This window comes from Microtus oregoni, unplaced genomic scaffold (genome assembly GCF_018167655.1).
Source record: "Microtus oregoni isolate MIOR12 unplaced genomic scaffold, Mior012 000012F_ref0000307, whole genome shotgun sequence".
Taxonomy (NCBI): Eukaryota; Metazoa; Chordata; class Mammalia; order Rodentia; family Cricetidae; genus Microtus; species Microtus oregoni.
Window position 1 is genome coordinate 53,148,674 of NW_024543071.1, and position 23,031 is coordinate 53,171,704.

The 23,031-nt window shown below is 51.8% G+C and overlaps 2 protein-coding genes across 4 annotated transcripts; both read left to right on the forward strand.

Moving 5' to 3' along the window:
- Nucleotides 1–1,488: 1,488 nt before the first annotated feature.
- On the forward strand, nucleotides 1,489–11,809 carry Ankrd13d (ankyrin repeat domain 13D). 2 transcript variants are annotated; one of them, XM_041661431.1, is made up of 15 exons: nucleotides 1,489–1,726; nucleotides 2,265–2,400; nucleotides 2,491–2,615; nucleotides 3,270–3,315; nucleotides 3,396–3,539; nucleotides 3,743–3,932; nucleotides 8,175–8,241; nucleotides 8,862–8,953; nucleotides 9,146–9,207; nucleotides 9,342–9,432; nucleotides 10,366–10,523; nucleotides 10,634–10,750; nucleotides 10,839–11,002; nucleotides 11,086–11,177; nucleotides 11,441–11,809. In XM_041661431.1, the coding sequence occupies exons 1-15, from the start codon at nucleotides 1,637–1,639 to the stop codon at nucleotides 11,652–11,654; spliced, it is 1,788 nt and encodes a 595-aa protein (XP_041517365.1). In that variant the 5' UTR covers nucleotides 1,489–1,636; the 3' UTR covers nucleotides 11,655–11,809. The 2 variants fall into 2 exon arrangements, with proteins under 2 accessions (XP_041517365.1, XP_041517364.1); XM_041661430.1 differs by having other exon boundaries at nucleotides 8,862–8,943; nucleotides 9,302–9,432.
- Nucleotides 11,810–12,900: 1,091 nt separating this feature from the next.
- On the forward strand, nucleotides 12,901–20,692 carry Ssh3 (slingshot protein phosphatase 3). Of its 2 annotated transcripts, none has more exons than XM_041661332.1 (14): nucleotides 12,901–13,172; nucleotides 13,620–13,657; nucleotides 14,200–14,431; nucleotides 15,926–16,041; nucleotides 16,117–16,188; nucleotides 16,362–16,427; nucleotides 16,510–16,698; nucleotides 16,774–16,867; nucleotides 17,022–17,150; nucleotides 17,263–17,309; nucleotides 17,939–18,085; nucleotides 18,296–18,496; nucleotides 18,590–18,863; nucleotides 19,768–20,692. In XM_041661332.1, exons 1-14 carry the CDS (start codon nucleotides 13,107–13,109, stop codon nucleotides 20,050–20,052), a joined length of 1,956 nt encoding a protein of 651 aa, XP_041517266.1. In that variant the 5' UTR covers nucleotides 12,901–13,106; the 3' UTR covers nucleotides 20,053–20,692. The 2 variants fall into 2 exon arrangements, with proteins under 2 accessions (XP_041517266.1, XP_041517265.1); XM_041661331.1 differs by having other exon boundaries at nucleotides 12,902–13,172; nucleotides 13,617–13,657.
- Nucleotides 20,693–23,031: the final 2,339 nt, after the last annotated feature.

Sequence of the window (23,031 nt, forward strand, 5' to 3'; positions counted from 1 at the left end):
GAAGGGAGCCTCAAGTTAATGGCTTTCTCCATCTCACTAACTGTTGGGAGATTGCAAGATGGCTCATCCATTGAAGGTACCTGCTGCCCAACCTGAGTTCAAGGGTGAGAGAGATTTCATCCTCCCTCCCTCTCTGGAGTTCACTGTTTAGCTCTAGCTGTCCTGGAACTTGCTTTGTAGACAAGATTGACCTGGAACTCACAGAAATTTGTGCGCCTCTGCCTCTCAAGTGCTGGGATTAAAGGCATGCACCACTACTGCCCAGCATAGAGAACCAACTTTTTTTTTTTTTTTTTAATTCGAGACAAGGTTTCTCTGTAGCTTTGGTTCCTATCCTGGAACTAGCTCTTGTAGACCAGGCTGGCCTCACAGAGATCCGCCTGCCCGTGTCTCCCAAGTGCTGGGATTAAAGGCGTGCGCCACCACGCCTGGCTCGAGCACCAACTCTTAGAAATTGTCTTTTGACCTCTACACTCATGAGCACCCACACACAAGAATGAATGGATAATCAAATGTAAATTTTAAAAATGGAGAAACAGACAAGTGGATCGGTTTTGAAAAGTCTGGTTTATGGCTTCACCAAGATCAGGATCCTCAATGACCCCATGGTAGGACTGAAGAGAACCAGGGGCCCGAACTAAGGTAACTGCCTTTACCCTAGTTCTTGTGTGGGTGGAAGTGCCGGCCTTGTTTTGAAACTGTCCTTCCTTCCCTATTGACAGTAAAATGCAGCCTCTGCAAAAGAGACCCACGTGGTGGCAGTGTGCACCACGGCCAATTTCCCACGGAGAAAGCCTGTGTTCTCCAACCCCATATGACTATTCCTGACTCCAGTGCTGTTGGAGGATTCCCTGCTCATGATGTGATGTCTTCCAGACATCAGGGCAGGCAACTCCTTGGGGGAAGAGGTTTCGACTGGTGACTGGTCAGCGTAGGGGCTACTACTGGGTGGGCACTCATCTCCAGAAGCTAAGTGCCTTGCCTGGCAGGGATGAGGACAAGAATTCCCATCTTACCCGCACACAAAAGGTCAGTCGGTGCTTGTAGAATCCAGGAGTGGGCTGGGTGGAAGGACACGGTGTGGGCGACGGTCCAGACCAGGCCCTCTGCATACGTAGGGCTCGAGGCCCAATCCCCGCTCCATCAAGCTTCCCGTCCCCTCCCGGCCCTACCCTCCCTTTCCAGACCTCTAGAAAGAGGGGGTCTGCCCAGGGCATTGGGCGCCGCCTGAGGGCACTGAAGGAGATGCAGCTAGGCCCCGCCCACCGGAACGCCCCCTACCGACCCTTGCGGCCTCGAAATGAGGTTCCGGCTGTTCCAGGAGCGCATGTGGTTGCCCTGGAGACTGGACAACACCCCCTCCTCTCTGCCCGCCTCCAGCGCGCAGGCCTGAAGTGGTTGCCATGGCTGCAGGAGGCGAGGGGGCGCGGAGCCCGAAGCCACGCCCCATCCCTTGTAGCCCCGCCCCCGTCCCCCAGCCCCGCCCTCGCTGCTGCTGCCGCGGCTCTGCTAGGGGTCTGCGGGGCTGTGGCCGGTGCAGCTGAGGTGCGACTCGGAGCGGAGACGCGGGGGCAGTGCCTGGCGCAGGCCAAGAAGGGCTGGTCCGTTCACTCGGGATGCGGCGCTGAGGCCCAGCATGGCCGCCTTGGGCCCCACCTTCCCACTGCACCGGCTAGTCTGGGCGAACCGGCACCGCGAACTGGAGGCCGCCCTGCACAGCCGCCAGGTGAGGACCTGCAGTGGATCCGGTTGGTCCCCCCTGCCGAGGTGCGGAATTCATCCTGCAATTCACTTGCCCCTGCTCTGCTCCACAGCCGCATTCTGACTCCTTAGCTTCAGCTCTGTCTGAAGCCCAGGTCACCTGCCCTTTAGTGGCATCTCCCCGCTCTGGGCCTAGCTCTCTTCTCTGCCCACTTAATATTGCATTAAGCTCCGGATTCACCCTCCACCTCTGAGGTAGATTAAGGATGAGAACCTTGCTCTTGGTCCTCAAGTCGACCCAGATTCTTGACATCTCTCACTAGACTCTGCCGCTAGGCCCCCAACTCAGACTAGCAGCGGGCAGGAAAAATGAGCAAACCCTTGCCATTGGCTCTCACTGCCCCCTTTAACCCGGCATCCTCCAGCCCACATAGGCCACCCTCTATCTTCTCACTGACTCAGTTACTCTCCTTATTTCCGTAGTAACTCTAGCTCTTTTCAGTCTGGTGACCTCCTTGCCTTGGCTCTCCCTTGCCTTGTGTTGAATGTTCCATCTCCCTCAGCACAACATTGAACAGGAGGATCCCCGAGGGCGGACCCCCCTGGAGCTGGCTGTGTCCTTGGGGAACCTGGAGTCTGTGAGAGTCCTTCTTCGACATAATGCCAACGTGGGCAAAGAGAGCCACCAGGGCTGGGCAGGTACTATGCAGGGCAGGGTTTGGTGGGTGGGAGTGAGTAGTCGAGCCTGGGATCACTAAGAGGGCTTTCCTAGCGATCGTTCGTCTCCAGTCCTGCAGGAGGCAGTCAGCACTGGAGACCCTGAGATGGTACAATTGGTACTTCAGTATCGGGACTTCCAGAGGGCCACACAGAGGTTGGCTGGCATTCCAGAACTGCTCAATAAACTCCGTCAGGTATGGTAGGGTACAGGATGTGGTCAGTAAGGAAGTGAGGTATCACAACAGGGGCCACCAAGTCCCTGTGACAGGCCTGGCCTTTGAAGAGTTAAGTACATAGGCTGTGCAGTATGTTTCCCATCTATGCGTTTACCTCTGCCAAAGGGCATGTAAGAAATAGAGGATCCAGGCCCATGTACATGAGACTGGGTCTTTTGGAAGGAAAACATTTACCAGCACAGCACTAAGGGTCCCTGATGCCAGGAATCTCTTGGGCCTATTAGAGAAGGTAAATTTCCAGAAGGGTGACTGGGTAGAGATGGCCTGGACCCTGGAATCCCTACTTCATCCTTAAGCTTGCAAGGGGCAGAAGCACCCTTGTGCCTGGAAGGGTCATTGTGTCCCCTTTCCAGATCAGGACTCAGAGACACAAAAAAGACAAAGGCTGTTGGAGGGCCCCACAGTGGCCTGTGGGCCATGTTGACTGGCCCCAGGCTACCGGTGCTTATAGTTTCCTTATGTATAGAATATTTTAGGGTCTCTCCTTGGCAGGATGTGATTGGAGTGGGAGTGTAGCTGGGTCACAGCATTGCAGCATAATTTGTGGGCTCCCAAAGAGTAATGGGGGACCATGAGCCTCAGGCCCTAACAGGCAGCTTTGGTCTCTCTTAGGCCCCTGATTTCTACGTGGAAATGAAGTGGGAATTCACCAGCTGGGGTGAGTGGGGACCAACTGACTGCTAGGCTTGGAGTGGGCTCTTTGGGGAAGGTTCCTGATGACTATGAGACTCCTTGCAGTACCCCTTGTGTCTAAGATGTGCCCGAGCGATGTATACCGCGTGTGGAAGCGTGGTGAGAGCCTGCGAGTGGATACTAGTCTCTTGGGCTTTGAGCACATGACCTGGCAACGTGGCCGGAGGAGCTTCATCTTCAGGGGTCAGGGTGAGCTCTGGGGCACTTACTGCATGGACAGATGTGGCTGGCATGCTCAGATTCTCCCTGTGACTTCTGCACTTCCTGGAAGTGGAGACTGAAGCTGAGGTTGGAGAGGGACCCAGGGGCTGAGGGTGTATCTACTTAGCAGCAGGTGACTGAGGATAGCTCACTGATCCTTTCCCCTCCTGTGACACCCCTGCCACTGACAGAGGCAGGAGCCTTGGTGATGGAGGTGGACCATGACCGGCAGGTGGTGCACACAGAGACGCTAGGTCCAGCTCTGCATGAACCGGAAGCACTGCTGGCTGCCATGCGGCCCAGTGAGGAACACGTCGCCAGTCGCCTCACCTCGCCTATTGTTTCCACCCACCTGGACACTCGCAATGTGGCCTTCGAGAGGTCAGTTGGGGCCTGGCACAGCATGGGTGGCGATGGAGGAGAGATAGGGAAACACACATTTTTTTAAAAGTTAGGGTCTCTGGCTGGGAGGTGGTGGCGCACGCCTTTAATCCCAGCACTCGGGAGGCAGAGGCAGGCAGATCTCTGTGAGTTCACGGCCATACTGGTCTACAAGAGCTAGTTCCAGGATAGGCTCCAAAGCTACAGAGAAACCCTGTCTCGAAAAAAAAAAAAGTTAGGGTCTCACTATGTAGCCCAGGCTGGTCTTGAACTAGAGATCCTTCTGTTTCAAATCCTGAGTGCTGAGATTATAGGTGTGTGTGTGTGTGTGTGTGTGTGTGTGTGTGTGTGTGTGTGTGTGAAACCAACATTAATAAAAGCAGAACTATCCTTAAGGTCCCTGATACTTATGGGAGGCTGATCCCCCTTCGCTAGAGGCTGCTTAGATTGGGGTACAAGGGTTACTATGGTTTGTATTAAAAAATATGCCATCGCCACAGTTAACTTTTTTAAAGTTTTATTATCTCAAAAAGTAACCCTTTACCTGTGGTCTGCCTTCACCCAGTCCTAAGTATCCACTAATCTATTCTCTGTTGCTATTTGCACGTGAATGAAATTGAAAATATGTTGCTTTTTGTGTATTGATTTGTTACTTTGTTTTCAAGGTCTATCCAAACTGTAACTATAGCATGAAACTCTTTATTCTTTTTTATGGCTGAATAGATCGTGTGCACTTACCATAATTACTGTTTTTAAGATTTACTTATATTTTATGTGTATGAGGGTTTTTTTGCCTGCATGTATCTATATCATTGTGTGCATGCAGTGCCCAAAGAGACCAGAAGAGGGCATCAGAGCCCTCAGAACTGGAGAGAGATGACAGTAAGCCACCATGTGAGTACTGGGAACTGATACCAGTTCTTTACAAAAACAGGTAAAATGTTCTTCACCTCTGAGCCATCTCTCCAGTCTTCATAATTATTCTTTACTTCTTTATTTACATAATTCCATCAGTAGACATTTGGGTTATTCCTACAGTTTGCCTACGAGGAATAATCAAACTATGTACTTTTATATAAATTTTGTGTGAACATTTCATTTCTCCTGGACATATTCCTAACCTTTGAGTGGAATTGCTGGGTTATATAACAACTCAATTATTTTTTTTTTTGTATGAGGAAATGCCAGACTTTTTACCAAATGGCCTGGAATCATTTTATATGGCCTCCAACAGTGTGTGAGGGTTCCAGTTTCTCCACATTTTCACCAATGCTTGCTATTGATCATTCTCTGATTCTTGCATTCCAGCGAGGCTGGTGAGTGGGATGTGGCGCCTCACTGTAGTTTTGATTGACATTTCTCTAAAAACTAATGATGCTGAAGATTTTTTTCATGTGCAAATTGGGTCATTTTATTCATTTTTATTTTTTTGACAAATGTCTATTCCAATTCTTGAGCTTGTTTTATTTTTGTTTGTTGACAGATTTTTCACTGTGTAGCCCTGGCTGTTCTGGAACTTACTCTGTAGACCTTGCTGGCTTCAAACTCAGAAATTTGTGAGCTGTCCTGACAATGAAGCACAGTTGATCTCCTGCCTCGGTCTCTGAGTCCCTGGGGTTTATAGGTATCCACCACCACACCTGGTCAGATCATAATATAATTTCATTAATTTTTAACAATTAGATCTATATGTTTATTTTATGAGAGAGCATTTTGCTTACATGTATGGATATATACCATATATGTGCCTAGTACCCATGGAGGTCAGAGGAAGGCATTGGGTCCCCTGGACCTGGAATTAAGGAAGGTTGTGAGCTACTATGTGGGTGCTGGGAATGGAACCTGGGTCCTCTAAAAGAGCAATATGTAAGTCAGGCGATGGTGGCGCACACCTTTAATCCCAGCACTCAGGAGGCAGAGGCAGGTGGATCTCTGTGAGTTCAAGGCCAGTCTGGTCTACAGAATGAGTTCTGAGACACAGAGAAACCCTGTCTCTAAAAACAAACAAACAAAAAAGCAATATGGCTTGTAACCACTAAAACCCATCTCCCCAACCCTTCATTCTTAAGGTTTTGATTTGTTCATAGTCAAAATAAAAACATAACTTTATTTTGGTTACATATTCTTGAACGTTGCTACACTCATTATTTCCTTTAGATTTTTAGTAAATTCCTTCATATTAAAATAAAAGACTTTATTTGTATGAGTGTTTGCTTGCATATGTGTGTGTGTACTGCCTGAGGAGGCCAGAAGGAGGTATCAGAACCTTGGAGCCAAAATAACAGGTGTGTGTGAGCAGCCTGATATAAGTACTAGATTCAAATTCTGGTCCTGTGGTAGAGCAGGAAGCACTCTTACCACTGAGCCATCTCTCTAGCCCCAATTTTTTTTTTTTCAAGATAGGTTTTCTCTGCAGCTTTGGAGCCTGTCCTGGTACTAGCTCTTGTAGACCAGGCTGGCCTCGAACTCACAGAGATCCGCCTGCCTCTGCCTCCTGAGTTAAAGGTGTGTGCCACCACCACACCTAGCTTTCTTTCTTTCTTTCTTTCTTTCTTTCTTTCTTTCTTATGAAAGAGTGTTAGATTTGTTCAGTGCCTCATTGATATGACCATGTGATTCCTTCAAAGTGTTCTTTTGTTAGTGGGGAGTATAGTTCAGTAGTAAATGGATGCTTAGCACATGCGAGACCCTTGGTTTGATCTCCATTACCACTGTGTCTCAGCCACCATCTGCTGTGAAGAGACACGTGACCACTGCAACTCCTATAAAAGAAAGCATTTAATTGGGGCTGTCTTACAGTGCCAGAGGTTTAGTCCATTGTCATCATGGCAGGAAGCATGGTGATAAGCGCAATAGTGAAGAGCTATATCCTGATTTGCAAGCAGAGAGTGAGACTGGGCCTGGTATGGGCTTTAAAACCATAAAGCCCGCCCCAGTGACGTACTTCCCTCAACAAGCCCATTCTCCTGATCCTTCTAATCCTTTCCTACAGTGCCACTTCCTGATGACTTAATTCATATATATATGAGCCTATTATTATTCTCATTTAATTCTTATTCATAATTCATATATAATTCATTTTTACTCAAACCACTATATACTTAAAGATTTCTATTCATATGATTTATTACATAAATTGATTCTTTCAAAATTGAACCAACCTGGCATTCCTGGGATAATGTTACTTGATTCTTATATAGAATTCTTTCCATTTATTGTTAGATTTGTTTTGTTTTTTGAGACAGGGTTTCTCTGTGTAGCAGTGGCTGTCCTAGATCTCACTCTGTAGACCAGGCTGGCCTTGAACTCACAGAGATTTGCTGGCCTCTGCCTCAGGAGTTCTGGGATTAAAGGCGTGCATCACCACTTCCTGATTTTTGTTGGCTAGTAATTTGTTGAGGATTTTGTCTATACATCTATAAGAAATATTGGTCTGTAGCCAGTCTATTTGCCTCCCTCCCTTCTTTTTCTTTCTCTCTCCTTTTCTGTGCTGGTGCTCTGTAAGCTGTACCAGAGCCTACAGTTCCCTTTTCATGTTTTTGTCTGGTTTTGACATGTGGGCAAAATTTGATAGACTAAGTTGAAAAGTATTACCTCATCATCCATTTGGTAGACGAGTTGGCAAATGCCTGACACTAATTCTTCAGATGGTTGGTAGAATCCCACGGCAAAGCCATCCAGTGCTGCGCTTTTCCCTGAGTGGGTAACAGAAGAGGAACTCTCTCCTCACTTGCACCTTACTTAGATCATTTCAGAAGTCTGGGCCTCACAAGGAGTTTGTCCACGTCATATAAATTACCACTATTATATTTGTGTGTGTAAGTGTGCACACTCAGGAGCTAGAGACAGGTAGATCTCTATGAATTCAAGACCAGCCTGGTTTACATAGTGCGTTCTAGGACAGCCAGAGATATGTGTTTGTCTCAAACAGCAACAAGAAGAAACAATCATCCCAGATGTTTTATCATCTCAATAATAAATGCTTCTGTATTTCCACACGGTTTTTAACACCATTGTCATAGCTAACAATAAATAACAATAAAACAATTACTCTTCACTTCTGGTCTTGCCCTTGTGCAAATGTTCTAGCTGTTCAGTCCTAGTCCAGGCCCCTCCATGTGTCACTGTGGGTAGGGACCTTGACAATTGAGTAGTCAGGGCCACCAGCTAGCTGAAGGAATGTTTGCTGTGTACTGGGGGGAGGGGTGCGTGTCCTCATTACTCCTGTCTGGTCTGTTGCAGGAACAAATGCGGTATCTGGGGATGGCGGTCTGAGAAGATGGAGACCGTTAGTGGCTATGAGGCCAAGGCAAGAGGGGCTACTGGGCTAGGGGACTTAGGGGGACCTGGGGGCTGCTCCTTTACCCTTCATGCTGTGGAGAGAGAGGTGAGATCGGTTCTTTTAAAAAAAAAAAAAGAAGACTTATTTATTAATTCTGTATACATGGTTCTTCCTGCATGTATGCCTTCAGGCCAGAAGAGGGCACCAGGGCTCATTACCCAAGGTTGTGAGCCACAATGTGCCATGTGGTTGCTGGGAATTGAACTCAGGTCCTCTGGAAGAGCAGTCAGTGCTCCTAACCTCTGAGCCATCTCTCCAGACCCGGTTCTTTTTTTCTTTTTTCTTTCTTTCTTTCTTTTTTTTCTTTTTTTTTTTTTTGCCAAAGTAACTTTCTATGGCCCAGAGTTCCAGCCCCTGCTGACCCCTCCTTAGGCTCTGAGATGAAATAAGGGGTGTTTTTGTTTTTGTTTTGTTTCTCTTGCCTCTCTGACTACATGCCCCTGTTAGTGACTCCTGGGGTTCAGACCTACCATTTGCTCTCCTGTGGGGAAATTTTTTGTGTCTCAGGGAACAGAAGGACTTGGATCCTGGGCTGATGAAAACCAGGCTCTGAACCCTGCGTTCCCCATGTGTCCCCCAATCCTCAGGTGTACAGTGCCACCAACGTGGAGCTGGTGACACGCACAAGAACGGAGCACCTCTCTGATCAGGACAAGTTAAGGAGCAAAGGTAAACCCAGGTGCGATTGCCTGTTGCCCGGTCATTCTGTGGTCTGGGCCAGGGTTTGACCATCCCGGCAGGGTGGGAGGCCTCCCTCTCTCCCAGAACCCTCTCTCTCCCATTCAGCAGGGGGCTCCCAGGCAGACAGTGGCAGAACACAGGCTGGGGAGTTGCCCAAAGTTCCCTCATGGTTCCCACTACTTCTTCTCAGGGGGGAAGACTCCGTTCCAGTCCTTCCTGGGGATGGCCCAGCAGCACTCCTCCCACAGTGGGGTGAGCTTGGCTGGGGGAGGGCTGGGCCAAACTGGGGTGGTTGGGCACTTTCTGTTCATACTGAAGGCTAAGTCCTGCCCTGGGGTCCACTCAGGCTCCAGTGCAGCAGGCAGCCAGCCCCACCAACCCCACAGCAATTTCCCCCGAGGAGTACTTTGACCCCAGCTTCAGCCTGGAATCAAGAAACATCGGCCGCCCCATTGAGATGTCCAGCAAAGTACAGAGGTGAGGCCTGGGGTCAGGTTGGGGAGTCCTACTGGAAGACCTTGGGCAGCGGCAGAGTCCTGCCATGCATGGAGTGCATCGCGGTGAGGGATCTGCTCACCTAGTCGGCTTCTCTCTGGACCAGCTCCAGAGGGTGGGCACATGTTTGACACCCAGCAAGTACCTGGGCCCAGGGAGTTGGTCATACTTGGGTGGCATCACCAATGTATTTGCCTTTTTGTTTGTTTATTTTGGGCTTTATGATACAGGGTTCTACTTTGTAGCCTTGGCTTGTGGCTCATTATGTAGCTCAGGCTGGCCTCCAACTCAAAACAGTCCAAGTGGTGGGATTACACCAATCCTGGCTTGTTTTTCTGTTCAACTCAGTGTGCATGTGCCAGGAACTAGAGCATGGCAGAGTGGGAAGAGCTTACAGCTCTGCTGCCCATTGGTCTATATCCCAAGGAGATGATCTTCCCTCCTGGGAGTCTGTTTTCTTCTTTAGAAAATGTTCACGTCACACGGATGTAGTCACGGCGACAGTGCCTTAGAACAGATCTAACAGACTCCACGCAGCCTCATGGGTCTCTGCTCACACACTGATTGGAGATGGGATTTAAACCCCGAAGTCGAGCACAGCCCTTTTGTGTTTGTGTGGCCAGCATACTCAAGCGTATAGTGCCGACAAGCTCTAGACAGAGACTGGGCTGTGGACAAGGCCCAGAGATGAGTCTGGCTCCTGCCCTTCCTCATGCAGATCAGAAGAGTGGCACAGAGCTCTCAGCCCCAGAAATGGGCCAGGGGCTGAGACACCTCGGGCTTTAGAGCCAGTGCTGAGTTCCTAGGGGCAACAGTCAATAGGAGCTGAGCAAGGAGAAGGGCACCACAGGCAGGTGACTGGAAAGGGTGAGGTGCCAGGGGTTCCTGACCCACTTTCTCTGGTTGGCTGGATAGATTCAAGGCAACGCTGTGGCTAAGTGAGGAGCACCCACTGTCCCTGGGTGATCAGGTGACACCCATCATTGACCTGATGGCCATCAGCAATGCTCATTTTGCCAAGCTGCGGGATTTCATCACGCTACGCCTCCCACCAGGCTTCCCTGTCAAGATTGGTGAGAAGACTACCAAGGGGCAACCAGGACGTAGACATGACATGCCCCCCCCCTCAGGTTTGGGGTTACTGCAGGGGGCAAGCAGCTCAAGCCTGGCTCTCTCCTCTCAGAGATTCCCCTCTTCCACGTGCTCAATGCCCGAATCACCTTCAGTAACCTGTGTGGCTGTGATGAGCCTGTAAGCTCGGTGTGGGTCCCTGCCCCCAGTTCTGCCATTTCGACTTCAGGTATGGCTATAGCTCCAGGAGGGCTAGGTGGCTGTTCAGCTGTCTGATCAGCCTTGGGGCTGAATGTGACCGCTGTTACCCTGCCCAGGAAGCCCTTTTCCATGTGAGGTGGACCCCACTGTGTTCGAGGTGCCTGAGGGGTACAGTGTGCTGGGTGCTGAACGCAGCGAACCCCTTCGAGATGAGGATGATGGCTTGCTGCAGTTTGCCATCCAGCAGAGCCTACTTGAGGCCGGCACAGAGGCAGAGCAGGTGGGACGATGCAGGTGGAAGGTGGGTCGTGACCTCTACAGCCACAGGCCTGACGTGACAGTTCTGGGCTCTGGCTGCTGCAGGTGACTGTGTGGGAAGCCCTGACCAACACGCGGCCTGGCATTCTTCCTCCTCCCCAAGTCACGGTGTTTGAAGAGCAGCTTCAGCTGGAGCAGTGAGTCCCCTAGGAACACTGTGTGTGGGTCCTTGGCTGGCTGGTAGCGGGGAGGGATGGGAAACAAGGGAGTTCTAACCCCAGGGCTCCATACCTTCCCAAGACAAAATGCTGCTCACTACAAGGAACAGGCCAGGCCAAAAGAGTCTTGCTTGTCTCTCTCCCTGACCGCTTGTCTCTCACAATGACATGAGGTCATCTCACGAAGGCTTCTCTCCAAGCCTTCTCATTGGTCTGTTCTCCCCTCAATCCTTGTCCTCAAGGGCCCTCCAGGAGAGCCTGCAGTTGTCCACAGAGTCCATGGGGCCAGCATCTCCTCAGAGAACATCTCCATCCCCTGCACCCCCAAGTTTTGAGGAGCAGCTTCGCCTGGCCCTGGAGTTGTCTTCCAGGGAACAGGAGGAGCAGGAACGACGGGGTCAGCAGGAGGAAGAAGACCTACAGCGGATCCTGCGGCTGTCACTCACAGAGCACTGAGCTGGCTGGCCCTGGAGAGGCTCTCCCTCCAGGGTCATTCCTTCTGCCTGTTTTCTATTTATTTATTTATAAACTGCTGCTGAGCTTGGGGTCTGGAGCCCTGGAGGTAGGCTGGCAGTGTGGCCGAGGTGGAAATAAAGAGACCGTCAGCAGTGGGCTTGCTGTCCTCCTTGGGCTGCAGCCAGGGACACCGGGTGGGGGACGACTGAGGATGGTGACCTCAGCTCTTCAGCTGTAAGATAAGGCCACCCCCTCCCAGAGCGGGTGTTCCAGGAGATTCTGACATTTCCCCTGGGTCACCTGGCCCATACTCCTGCTGGGGAGAGAAAAAGGCTGGGACCCCTTACTCTACCCTTCCCCGGGGAAGCTTCCTCCCTCGTCCCTGCAGCGTAGGCACAATTCCTACCCAGATCCAAATATCTTCTACCAGAGGGACTTTAAGCAAGTTACACCCCCACCCGCTACAGCAGTAGTTGGGGAAGAGGCTCAGCCTTGTCTGGTTTCCCACTACAGTGGACTTGAAATACCTATGAGCTTTGTGGACTATTGCTAAGACCCAAACTCATTTCCTTAGAAGCTTGTTGATCTCCTACATTTCCTCAGAGTGGAGGAAAGAAGGCCAAGTGAAAAGGAGAACAAGTTTGGAATGGGACTATAGATAAAGACCCAGTACCCCGAGGCATGGTGGCAGAAGTCTTTAATCCCAGTACTTGGGAGGCAGACGCTGGCTGGTGGATCTCTGTGAGCTCCAGGCCAGCCTGATCTACATAGTGAGTTCCAAGCGTGTCAGAGATACATAGCAAGACCCCGTCTCAAAAAAACAACAACAACAACAAAAAAAAAAAAACCCAACTCCGGATGGTGATAGACAGTGGTGGCGCACTCCTTAAATCCCAGCAGTCAGGAGGTAGAAGCAGGCAGATCTCTGTGAATTCGAGGCCAGCCTGGTCTACAGAGCAAGTTCCAGGACAGCTAAGGACAGAAACCCTGTCTTGAAAAACCAAAAAAAAAAAAAAAAAAAAAAAAAAACAGAAAAAAACTATCGTTCTTGCTCCTTCCTTGAGGTTCAAAGCTAATCAGGTGATTTTACTAGGTGTAGCAAGGAGGTTGGGTGCTTCCTGTGGGAACTGCGATCAAAGCCAAGGGGAGAAAGTAAGGTCTAGGCTCCTCACCTGCGCCCCGCCCTTGGCCCCACCCTTAGCCCCGCCTCCGGCGTGGACGGGGCGGGGCGAGCTGAGCCGAGACTGGAGGGGAGGGGCCGCGGCCGCTCGGTACGAGCTCCGTGAGGCCGGACTGGGCATGAGTCGGGCCCTTTAAGGGCCGCTCCCGAGTAGGTGCCCGGCCCTAGTGGCTCCAATCTCTCCTTCCTGGTCGTGCGAAGGCAGAGACTGACCGAAAGGCTGTGGGAGGGGTCGTGACGGGTTCTCGTTCAGGTGACCCGGGCCTGGCTTTATGGCGCTGGTCACAGTGAGTCGCTCGCCGCCGGCTAGTGGCCACTCCACGCCTGTGGGACCCACGGTGAGTTTAGCTTGGACTTACCCTTTCGCAGTTGCCTGCCAGCTGGGCCTGAGGGAGTACGTCCTGCCCCTGGCAGACGGCCTCACGCCTGGGAGTAGGCGGAGAGGGACCTTCTTGAGTCTCACGTTCCAGGACACTTGGGAGGTCCTGAGGCTCCCAGGAGCTCGACCTGGGTAGATGTGGAGTCTTGAGAGCCAGCCCAGTCTGCAGAGGCCCAGATTCGCCCAGATCCCTCCCACACTGTTACCCCCTACCCTGGGAGCCCCGCTGTGCCCGGACTTAGGTCGGGACTCCCCTGAAGCCTGTGGAGGGGATCGGCTTCAGAGGGAGGAGATTTTTTTTTCTTCCCACTTAGGGTTTCCCTGAGGGAAGAGGAGGAGAGGTTTTGGGTGCTTCCTGTCCTGGGGGCTGCTCGCTCACTCTGTCCCCGGGCTGCTTTCTCAGCAGGACCGAGTGGTCAGGCGCAGAGGCCGTCTCCAGCGCAGGTGAGTCTCTTCTCACGACACATGGCTTTCTTGTAGCCTGTGGCCTGTTCGCTGCCATTGTGAACTCCAGGTGTCTTGTTTGGACCAAGGACTCACTAAAGTATTCTCAGATAAACCCAGGCTTAGGTGAGAGCCAGGTGCTGTGGGTAGAACTGGCACACATCACATCCCTGGCTTGTGGAAGAACTAGCAGGGCTACCTTGGCCCTGGTCAGTGGTTGATTTCACACATTACCTGAACTTTGGCTCAGGCCAATGATCACAGGCCCAAGAGCAGGATAGGACCTGAAGCTGTATAGGTGCCTAGACAAGCTTCGAGCATCCAAACCTACCCAGAAAAGGGACACAACCCCTATGTGAGCCCTCTGGGTGCTGCACTGGCAGGGTCCTGATTAAAAACCGCAAACTGCCTCACCCCTCACTCCGGGAGGGCTGTCTCAGGAGAGCAGGCCAGCAATCCATTTCAGTAATCCCTTCAGGGGACTCACCCTTGCTAAAGTTTGAAAACCTATGACCAGAGCCATTTCCCCGTCGCTCTGCCAGGCAGAGCTTTGCGGTGCTCCGAGGGGCTGTTCTGGGACTTCAAGATGGAGGAGATGGTAATGATACAGCTGAGGCCGGCTCTGAGTCAATGGAGGAAGCCGTGGGTGAGAAGCCGCCCACTGAGGACCAGACCGACAATGGGCAAGAATTCCAGAGCCCCTGGAAACAAGTGCAAAGACAGCACCTGCACCTCATGGTGGAGCTGCTGAGGCCTCAGGACGACATCCGCCTGGTAAGGGGCACAGCGAAGCTTTTGTCTATTGAGGAGCAATACTGTGAGATTAGGGCTCACCCAGGCAATTGGGGGGGGAATTACCCAAACCCCAAGAACTCTGCCATTTCAGCCAGAGGCATCTTAACAGGGTAAGGGCTTATCTTTCTCCAGAGGACTGTGAAAGACAAGGGAGCTTTGTCCTGCATGACCCAAGAGATGGGGGTACGTGAGGGAGGTTTCTGTTAATCCACAGGAGACCCCTATTGATACCAGTGAGCTGCCCAGAGATGGACTCACACTCCCAGGGTTTGTGAAGCACGCCTTGGCAGCTGGTGTGCCAGGCAGGCAAACAGAGCTCCCACAGAAGGCTGGGGTTTACTGGAACGTAAGAGCCAGCTCCTGAACGTGTGTGTGTGTGTGTGTGTGTGTGTGTGTGTGTGTGTGTGTGTAGGCAGATACTTGCTGTTAGTAAAAGTATGAAAAACAAGATGCAGGCTTTGGTAAAGCAGAGTTCAGAACAGGAATGTTGTTCTTTTTTTTATTATTATTTTTATGTTATTTGGTGTTTTGCCTGCATATATGTCTGTGTGAGGGTATCAGGGCCCTGGAACTAGAGTTACAAACAGGTACAAGCTGCCATGTGGATGCTGGGAATTGAACTCCAGTCCTCTTAGCCACTAAGCTGTCTCTTCAGCCCCAGGAGTGTTGTTCCAACCCATTATAAGATGAAATCCTTTTAGCATGAATGAGGCCCTACATCGTTCCTTTCGTAGAAGGCATTTCTCAAATAAAATATTGGCGAGTGGCAAGGTTTTTTAAAACCTCCTTGCAGGACTGGAGAGATGGTCCAGGGGTTAAGAGCTCTGATTGCTCTTCCAGAGGACCCTTAGTTCAATTCCCAGCACACACAGAGTAGCTCACAACCATCTCTAACTCCAGTCCCAGGATAGCTGACACTCTTCTGTTCTCTCTGGGTACCAGGATGCATGTGGTGGACAGACATACATGCAGACAAAACGTCCTTACAAGTAACATATTAAAAAAAAAAAAACTCGTTGCTAGGCAGAAATAAGGCTGCCTTGGGCAGGGGGAGAAAAATGAGGCTGCCTCTATTAGTGCTATTCTCCTCTCTTTTTTAGCGGGGACGAGAGTGTTTCGAGACAGGGTTTCTCTGTGTAACAATGCTGGCTGTCCTGGAACTCACTTTGTAGGCTAGGCTGGCCTCGAACTCACAGAGATCTGTCTGCCTCTGCCTCCTGAGTGCTGGGATTAAAGTTGTGTATCACTGTACCCAGCTCCCCCGCCTTTCCTTACATTCCCCATTTAAGGCTTCTAAAGGCAGTTGAGCCATAAACTGCAAAATTTGAGTATCACTGTGTCTTCAAGTAGCCACTGATGGGATCTATGGAAGCTGGGGGGAGCAGGGGCTCGCAAGGAGCAAGGTGTGTCTATGTGGGAGTAAAGGACAGAGCCAGGAGCTCCTGTGATTCTGGGCTTCTTTCATTTTCCCAGGCAGCCCAGCTGGAGGCAGCCCGGCCCCCAAGACTTCGCTACCTGCTGGTAGTATCCACAGGAGAGTGTCTGAGTCAGGAGACCATTCTTCTGGGGGTGGATTTTCCTGACAGGAGGTAGGAGCAGGGAGAGGAGGGTTGGGGCAGAGATGTGAGGTGCTAAGGGCCAATGGCTCTCCTGTCCCCTGTTAGCTCTCACAACTGTACCCTGGGCCTGGTCTTGCCCATCTGGAGTGATACCCAAGTGTTCCTGGACGGCGATGGGTAAGAGGTGGCGACAGGAGGGGGAAGAGGAGAAAGGGGAGGCAGGCATTACAAAACAATGGGACTAGGGCTGGGACCTGCTCTTCTACTGCTTGATCTTGGGAAAGTCACCTGACTCTGGGCCTCAGCCTCCCCCAACCTGACAAATGAGCAGGTCCCTGGGTCTCCTGCAGGGGCTTTAGTGTGACATCTGGTGGTCTGAGCCGAATCTTCAAGCCCATCTCCATCCAGACCATGTGGTAAGTGCTGCAGCAGCCTAGCCTTAGGCCAGGAGAGGGAACCAAGTAAGACCATGTGTCTTAGCTCTCTTTCTTGTCCCAGGGCCACGCTGCAGGTGTTGCACCAGGCATGTGAGGCGGCTCTAGGCAGTGGCCTTGTGCCTGGGGGCAGTGCCCTTGTCTGGGCCACTCACTATCAGGAGAAACTGAACTCTGACCAGGGTTGCCTCAATGAATGGATGACCATGTCTGACCTGGAGTCCCTGCGACCACCTATTGCTGAGCCTGGACAGTCAGTGCTGGGGAGGGGAAGGATGGGGGGGGACCCCAGTGAGGGAAATACCTCTTACTGAAGGATCACTACCAGGGCCTCAGAACAGGAGCAGATGGAGCAGGCGATCCTGGCTGAGTTGTGGCAGGTGCTGGACAGCAGTGACCTAGAGAGTGTCACTTCCAAAGAGGTGGGCAGGGTGGCTGTGTCTGGGGCCTGAGACTCCAGCCCTGAGGCATTCCCCAGTCCCTGACTGTAGCTCTGTGTAGATGGGCCAGGGTACCATCCTCAGAAGCTTCACAGGCTTGGGGACCTGGGCTCTCTCCCTTGCGCCACACCCATAGATCCGCCAGGCCCTGGAGCTGCGTCTGGGATGCCCTCTCCAGCAGTACCGTGACTTTATTGACAACCAGATGTTGCTGCTCATGGCCCAGCAAGACCGGGCCTCCCGCATCTTCCCCCACCTCTACTTGGTGAGTGCAGGCTGTTAGAGGTAGGGACCAGGTCACCCATGAGCTACCGTGACAGGTCCTGTAGCTAGAGACAAGCCACGGGAGCCCGGTGCTCTTCTGCTCCACTCCACAGGGCTCTGAGTGGAATGCCGCCAATCTGGAGGAACTTCAGAGAAACAGGTAGGGTTCCCAGCCTCAGGGCTGCCAGTCATTCTCTCAGCCTTCTGTGGGCAGTTTCTGGAACCTGAGATCACCCTCAGCATTGCTGTTTCTGCTTTAATCCAGTCCTGGGGATGTTGAATTCACTTGGGCTCTAAGGCCTCAGCAGCCTGGCCATCGGCCCCACTAAGCATACATGACAGTGCAGGACTGAGGTCTGAGCTGTGCTGAGACAAGGGGCGCTGGTGGACACTTGCCAAGCAGAAGAGGTTCCTTCCCACCTGATCACCTCTTCAGGCAGAAGAAAATACCTTCTTCTAGTAGGGATGTGGGTGCCACTTCTGAAACAAACCTGCCATCCCCCACCATGGGCTTTTGGGAGACCTGCTATAGCCTTTATCACCTGTTGCTGAGAGCTCCTAACCTCAGCTTAGGTTCTCAGAATCATGGAGGAGGGTTAGTGTTGCTGCCTCGTCAGGGAAACTCATTCCCAGCAGAGTCAAACAGTACACCCAAGGTTGATCGGCTGCTGGCTGGCTCAGTTCTCTTCCTGCTCCAAGTGTTGTCATCCCCTGACTCAGAACCAAGAACCAAACAGAAATGGCCAGTAAGCCTGGTTCCTTGGCCACATCAGTCTGGTTTTGGAACAGGGTAAGCCACATCCTGAACATGGCCCGAGAGATTGACAACTTCTTTCCTGACCGCTTCAAGTATCACAACGTGCGTGTCTGGGATGAGGAGTCCACACAGCTGCTGCCCTACTGGAAGGAGACACACCGTTTCATTGAGGATGCCAGGTTGGGCTCCTCCCAGCTTCTGCTGCCCCAGCCCACACAGAACTGGCTAAGCCCAGCTCCCAGTGGGGACTGGCGCTCTCCTGCCCATCTTGTCCTCTCTATCCTCATGTCCTCTCTGCTGGGTCCTATTCCCTTATCTGCCTGCCCCTTGCCAGTCTACAGGCTACTGGGGTTGAGGGAGAATAGACTGACCACACCCCACCTCCACAGAGCACAGGGCACTCGGGTGCTAGTCCACTGTAAGATGGGTGTCAGCCGTTCTGCTGCCACGGTGCTGGCCTATGCCATGAAACAGTATGGCTGGGGCCTGGAGCAAGCCCTGATCCACGTGCAGGAGCTCCGGCCCATCGTGCGCCCCAACCCTGGCTTCCTGCGCCAGCTACAGACCTACCAGGGCATTCTAACTGCCAGGTATAGGGGGAGGGGACAAGGGAGAAGTTGATGTGTATACTGGGGGGTGGCTGCTATGTCACTCAAAGCTGACTCAGAGCCACCTCCTCACAGCCGGCAGAGCCATGTCTGGGAGCAGAAAGTAGGTGTGGTCTCCCCCGAGGAGCCCGTGGCACCTGAAGTTTCTACACCATTGCCGCCTCTTCCACCAGAACCAGGGGGCAGTGGGGAGGTGATGGTTATGGGTTTGGAGGAAAGCAAGGAAACCCCCAAAGAAGAGCTTGGGCTGAGGCCCCGCATCAATCTCCGAGGAGTCATGCGTTCCATCAGTCTCCTGGAGCCGTCTTCAGAGCCAGAGAGCACTCCAGAGGCTGGAGACCTGCCCGAGGTGAGGCTGGGCTCAAGAGCTCTGTCTGGCAGAATATGGGAGCAAGTGCTGGAGCTTGACTTAGGGCCCCATAGGCCCCTCACAGTAGGGTGTTGTCTTGCCTCTTCCACACTGACCACCTTACACTTTTATGTGCCAGGCAACTCAAGACACCCTGAGTACCTAAGGATGGGGACCACCTTTGGGCTCCTCCTTTTATGCCAAGCCAGGCAAGAGCAGTGGCCCCAGGGGCTAAGCAGTTGCAGGTCTGACTTGGAACATGGAAGAGTCCAGTCCCAGCCTGACAAACTGACTCGTTTCCTAAGGGCCTTGGCTCCTAGGTTTGGAGTGAGCATTGTCCCCAGGCCATGAGCTCCACTGCCAGCTGATGGCTGAAAAAGCTCCCTGCACTAGAGAGCAGAGGGGAGAGCATTCCTGAAGTTCGTCCTGTGTGCCAAGGAGCAGAGAAGGCCTTTGCACTCCCACAGTCCACCTACTGATTAAGTCACAAGCATGTTGTGTGCTGAGCATTGTTGGGCACAAGCAAAGACAGGAAGCTAGCCCTCGCCTGAGGAAGCCAGGCCTCACATGTGACATGAGGTCACATGGCTAACCCAAAAGAAGGAATCTGCAGGCAGAACGTTTAGGTGCAGGGTGTGGACCGACAGGGAGGCGTGGGATGATGGTGTCGTGTGAGGCAAGTGTCCTTGGGACACCCAGCCACTGGTGTCCACAGAGCTCCTTCCAGGCCTGGTGCCTGGCAGGGCTACAGCTGTGGCTCACTGGCTTGAATGTGCAAAGGCAGAGAGGGGTGAGAGGGGAAGGTGGCTGAAGTCATGTGGTGAGCCAAGGAACAGGCTGGGTGCTGCTTTTCCCTTGGGAAGTGTGGCTCTGAGTGCCCTGTGGCTTTTCCTCTCCCACCCAGGTTTTCTCTTCCCATGAGCCTTCAGATGAAGAGCCTCTTCACCGCTTCTCTCAGCTTTCAACAGCCAAAGGTGGTCAGCGAATTCGCAGGGGGCCTTGGCCTGCCCTCAAGTCTCGCCAGTCTGTGGTTGCCCTTCACAGTGCTGCCCTGGTGGCCAGCAGGACCCGGGCCTTCCAAGAGCAGGGGCGAGGGAAGGGGGAGGCTGGGATGTCTTCTCCACCGAGGCTCCGGAGAGTGGTGAGGCAGGCCAGTGTAGACGACAGCAGGGAGGAGGGTGGGGCCTAGGCCTCTACACTATGTCCCCTGGACACTAAGCAGACTCCTCAGATGAGCACCCTTTGCACCCGTGGGCCTGCACACTCCATACAGCTCCTCCCCAGCAGTCCCTAGACCTTTGTCACTTCCTGCAGCCTTAGGTCTCAGACCTGGGTCTACCTGTCAAGGGCTCACGACTTTTCTACATAAGGTATATGGGTAGACCCATTCCAGGTGCCTTTAAGGGTAGTCATACCCTGGTTTCATTTCCTACCAACTCTTAACACTTTATGCAGCCATGGAATTAAAGCCAGAAATTTCTAGGGCAAGTTTCTGGTTCGTGTCCCCCTTGCCCTCGACTTCTGGCTGTTCCATCCTGCTCCTTCCACCCTCTCCTACCGCAGTCCTGCAGGCAGCTAGGCCAGGGGACCAGTGGCCACAGGGGCAGACAGCACTTTCAGTCCCCAGCCTCACAGGCTGAGGGCTCACAACCCCCTTCCCCCACAGCTGACCAGAGTCTCTACTGCTGCCCTAAGTCCTTCTGTGGCCCTCAAGGGCACTGGGCTAAAGGGAGTCTTCTTATTCTTGAATATCTCTGGCCAGCCAAGTTTTCATAGTCAAATAGTATCTGGCTTTGTCCTGAGAAATAAAAGCATTTTCATACTAAGTATTTTTCCATTTGGTGACAAAGCCATCTGTCTTTCAATCAGATCCTTCTCTGTTGACACACCACACTCCCTCTCCTACCTGCTCCAGCTTTCTCACGTCTCTCAGGTGTCCTGTGACAGACCTGTTTTGGCTGAGTGATGTGTTGGGGGAGGGGAAGGGGTAGCCAGTGCTATCTCCTCATCTCTAGGGAACAGCCTGGGTAAATGTTAGCCATCCTGCCCGTCAACAGGAGCAGGCATATAGCGGGCATCAGACTTGTGGTTCCGCTGGCACAGGGAGTTAACTGTGAGGAAGCAGGAACTGTGTTGCCTACCTGGACAAAAAGCCTGTCCTTAAGGCTGGACTTCCTTAGGACATTTGATGCTAGTTCTTGAGAATGTTTGGGTCCTAGGAATCACCTCCAAAGCCTTGAATATCAGCACATGGGGGCAGAAGCAGGCAGGTCTCTTGTGAATTCGAGGTTAGCCTGGTCTACAGAGTGAGTTCCAGGACAGGTAGGGTTACACAGAGAAATCCTGTCTCAGAAAAACAAAAACAAAAAGAGATGTCGTTTTCATCCTAGTCCCAAGATGATGCTCTGTGTGTCAGGGCACAATGACATGCTCCACTAGTTCCGGGTAAGCGTGTTCAGTGCCAGGACTGACTCCAGACATGCGTGTCCAGTTTCATGAAAGTGTCTTTCCCAAAGTCTTGGGGTAGTCCAGTCCTGTCCTAACCTTAAAGTGGAGAAGTCTGGTGTGGGGGGGGCGGGTGGACTTGAGTCTCAGCCTTGGCTATATCACTTCCAAGTCGTACCCAGAGTTGGTTTGTTTTTGTAAAACGAAGCAAAACCTGGGAAGCCATAAGCACTGCCCCACCATCACCCCCACTACTCTTGGTTCTGTTTAGGCACAGCTAGAGCTCAGCTTCCGAGTGCTCTCTGGAATAAGAGTCATTTAAACCCATCTGGTGGCAGGCATAGGGGCAGAAGGAGGGGTGCAGTGAAGCCAGTTCATTACTGACCCAAGATACTGAGCTCCCTCCGACAGCTAAGCAGGAGTCACACCAGACTGCTGAGGCTAGGGCTGAGGGCTGGAGAGATGAGGGTTGGGAGGGCAGCCCCACTTCCTGCTTCTTGCTCAGCTCAAAAAGCAGGGGACACAGTCATGAACTCCCGCTCCTTCCAGCCCCCTGTTCACAAGGACCCTAGAAAGAAGGATTAAGGAAACTGTTTGCATCAGAAATACAGATGGAGCCGGGCGATGGTGGCGCACGCCTTTAATCCCAGCACTGGGGAGGCAGAGGCATGCGGATCTCTGTGAGTTCAAGACCAGCCTGGTCTACAGAGCTAGTTCCAGGACAGGCTCCAAAGCCACAGAGAAACCCTGTCTCGAAAAACAAAAAAACAAAAACAGAAATGCAGATGGATAATTACGATGTGTATACAAACAATTGCTAAAGAGCTTAACAGAAAAGAAGAATTCAGTCTCTGTTTACTCTAGCGCCTCACTTCCTTCTAGATCACAGATCACGGGCAATGGCTGTTCATAGCTTCTGAGGCCTCCAAGGACCGTGATGTAATCAAATCCAGTAGTATGTGTGTTCTTTGGAAATGTGCTAGCATTTAAAACTTTTAATTACATTTTTATATTTTGTGTGTGCACATATGCCACAGCTTGTGGATGGAGGACAAGAGAACAACCAGAGGGAACCAGTTCTCCCAGCATGGAGGTTCCAGGGACTGAACTCAGGTATTCAGTCTTGGTGGCAGGTGTCTTGATCTACTGAGTCCTCCCACTGGCCCTAGACAACAGCATATTAAAATTCTAAGCCGGGTGGTGGTGGCGCACACCTTTAATCCCAGCACTCAAAAGGCAGAGACAGGTGGATCTCTGTGAGTTTGAGGCCAGCCTGGTCTACAGAGCGAGTTCCAGGACAGCCAAGGCTACAGGGTCGGGATTTAAGGTTTGTGCCACTTGCCGGGCTATATAAGAGGCCATTCACTGATAAACAGTATACTTAACATTTTTTAAAATCCTATTCCAAGTAACATTTCACTAAGTACTCTTGTCCTTATTTTTGTTTACAAAAATATTTTGTTTGGTACTAAATCTGTGGGACATATTTCTAAGATTGCTAAAGCAAAGACTGCTTTTTTTATTTCATGAGACACTGCCTAATTTCCTTCCAGGAAGTTGCACCTATTTACAGCAATGGGAATGTCTACCTCCTTAAAGGGCCATCCAGCCTACACGCCCAAGTCACCTTCCCGTACCGTCACACGGGCGGGCAAAGGGCAGGCAGGCCTTACAACCACTGCTGTTTAGGAACCAAGCCTTAGAAGAAACTACTGAATCTAGG

Bases quoted from the DNA above. Each gene is read 5' to 3' on its own strand.
- Ankrd13d (XM_041661430.1), top strand. From the start codon at position 1,637: ATGGCCGCCTTGGGCCCCACCTTCCCACTGCACCGGCTAGTCTGGGCG. The intron at 2,616-3,269 runs GTATGGTAGGGT...GGTCTCTCTTAG, and splicing joins TGCTCAATAAACTCCGTCAG to GCCCCTGATTTCTACGTGGA. The intron at 3,316-3,395 runs GTGAGTGGGGAC...GACTCCTTGCAG, and splicing joins GTGGGAATTCACCAGCTGGG to TACCCCTTGTGTCTAAGATG.
- Ssh3 (XM_041661331.1), top strand. From the start codon at position 13,107: ATGGCGCTGGTCACAGTGAGTCGCTCGCCGCCGGCTAGTGGCCACTCC. The intron at 17,151-17,262 runs GTGAGTGCAGGC...TCCACTCCACAG, and splicing joins TCTTCCCCCACCTCTACTTG to GGCTCTGAGTGGAATGCCGC. The intron at 17,310-17,938 runs GTAGGGTTCCCA...GTTTTGGAACAG, and splicing joins GAGGAACTTCAGAGAAACAG to GGTAAGCCACATCCTGAACA.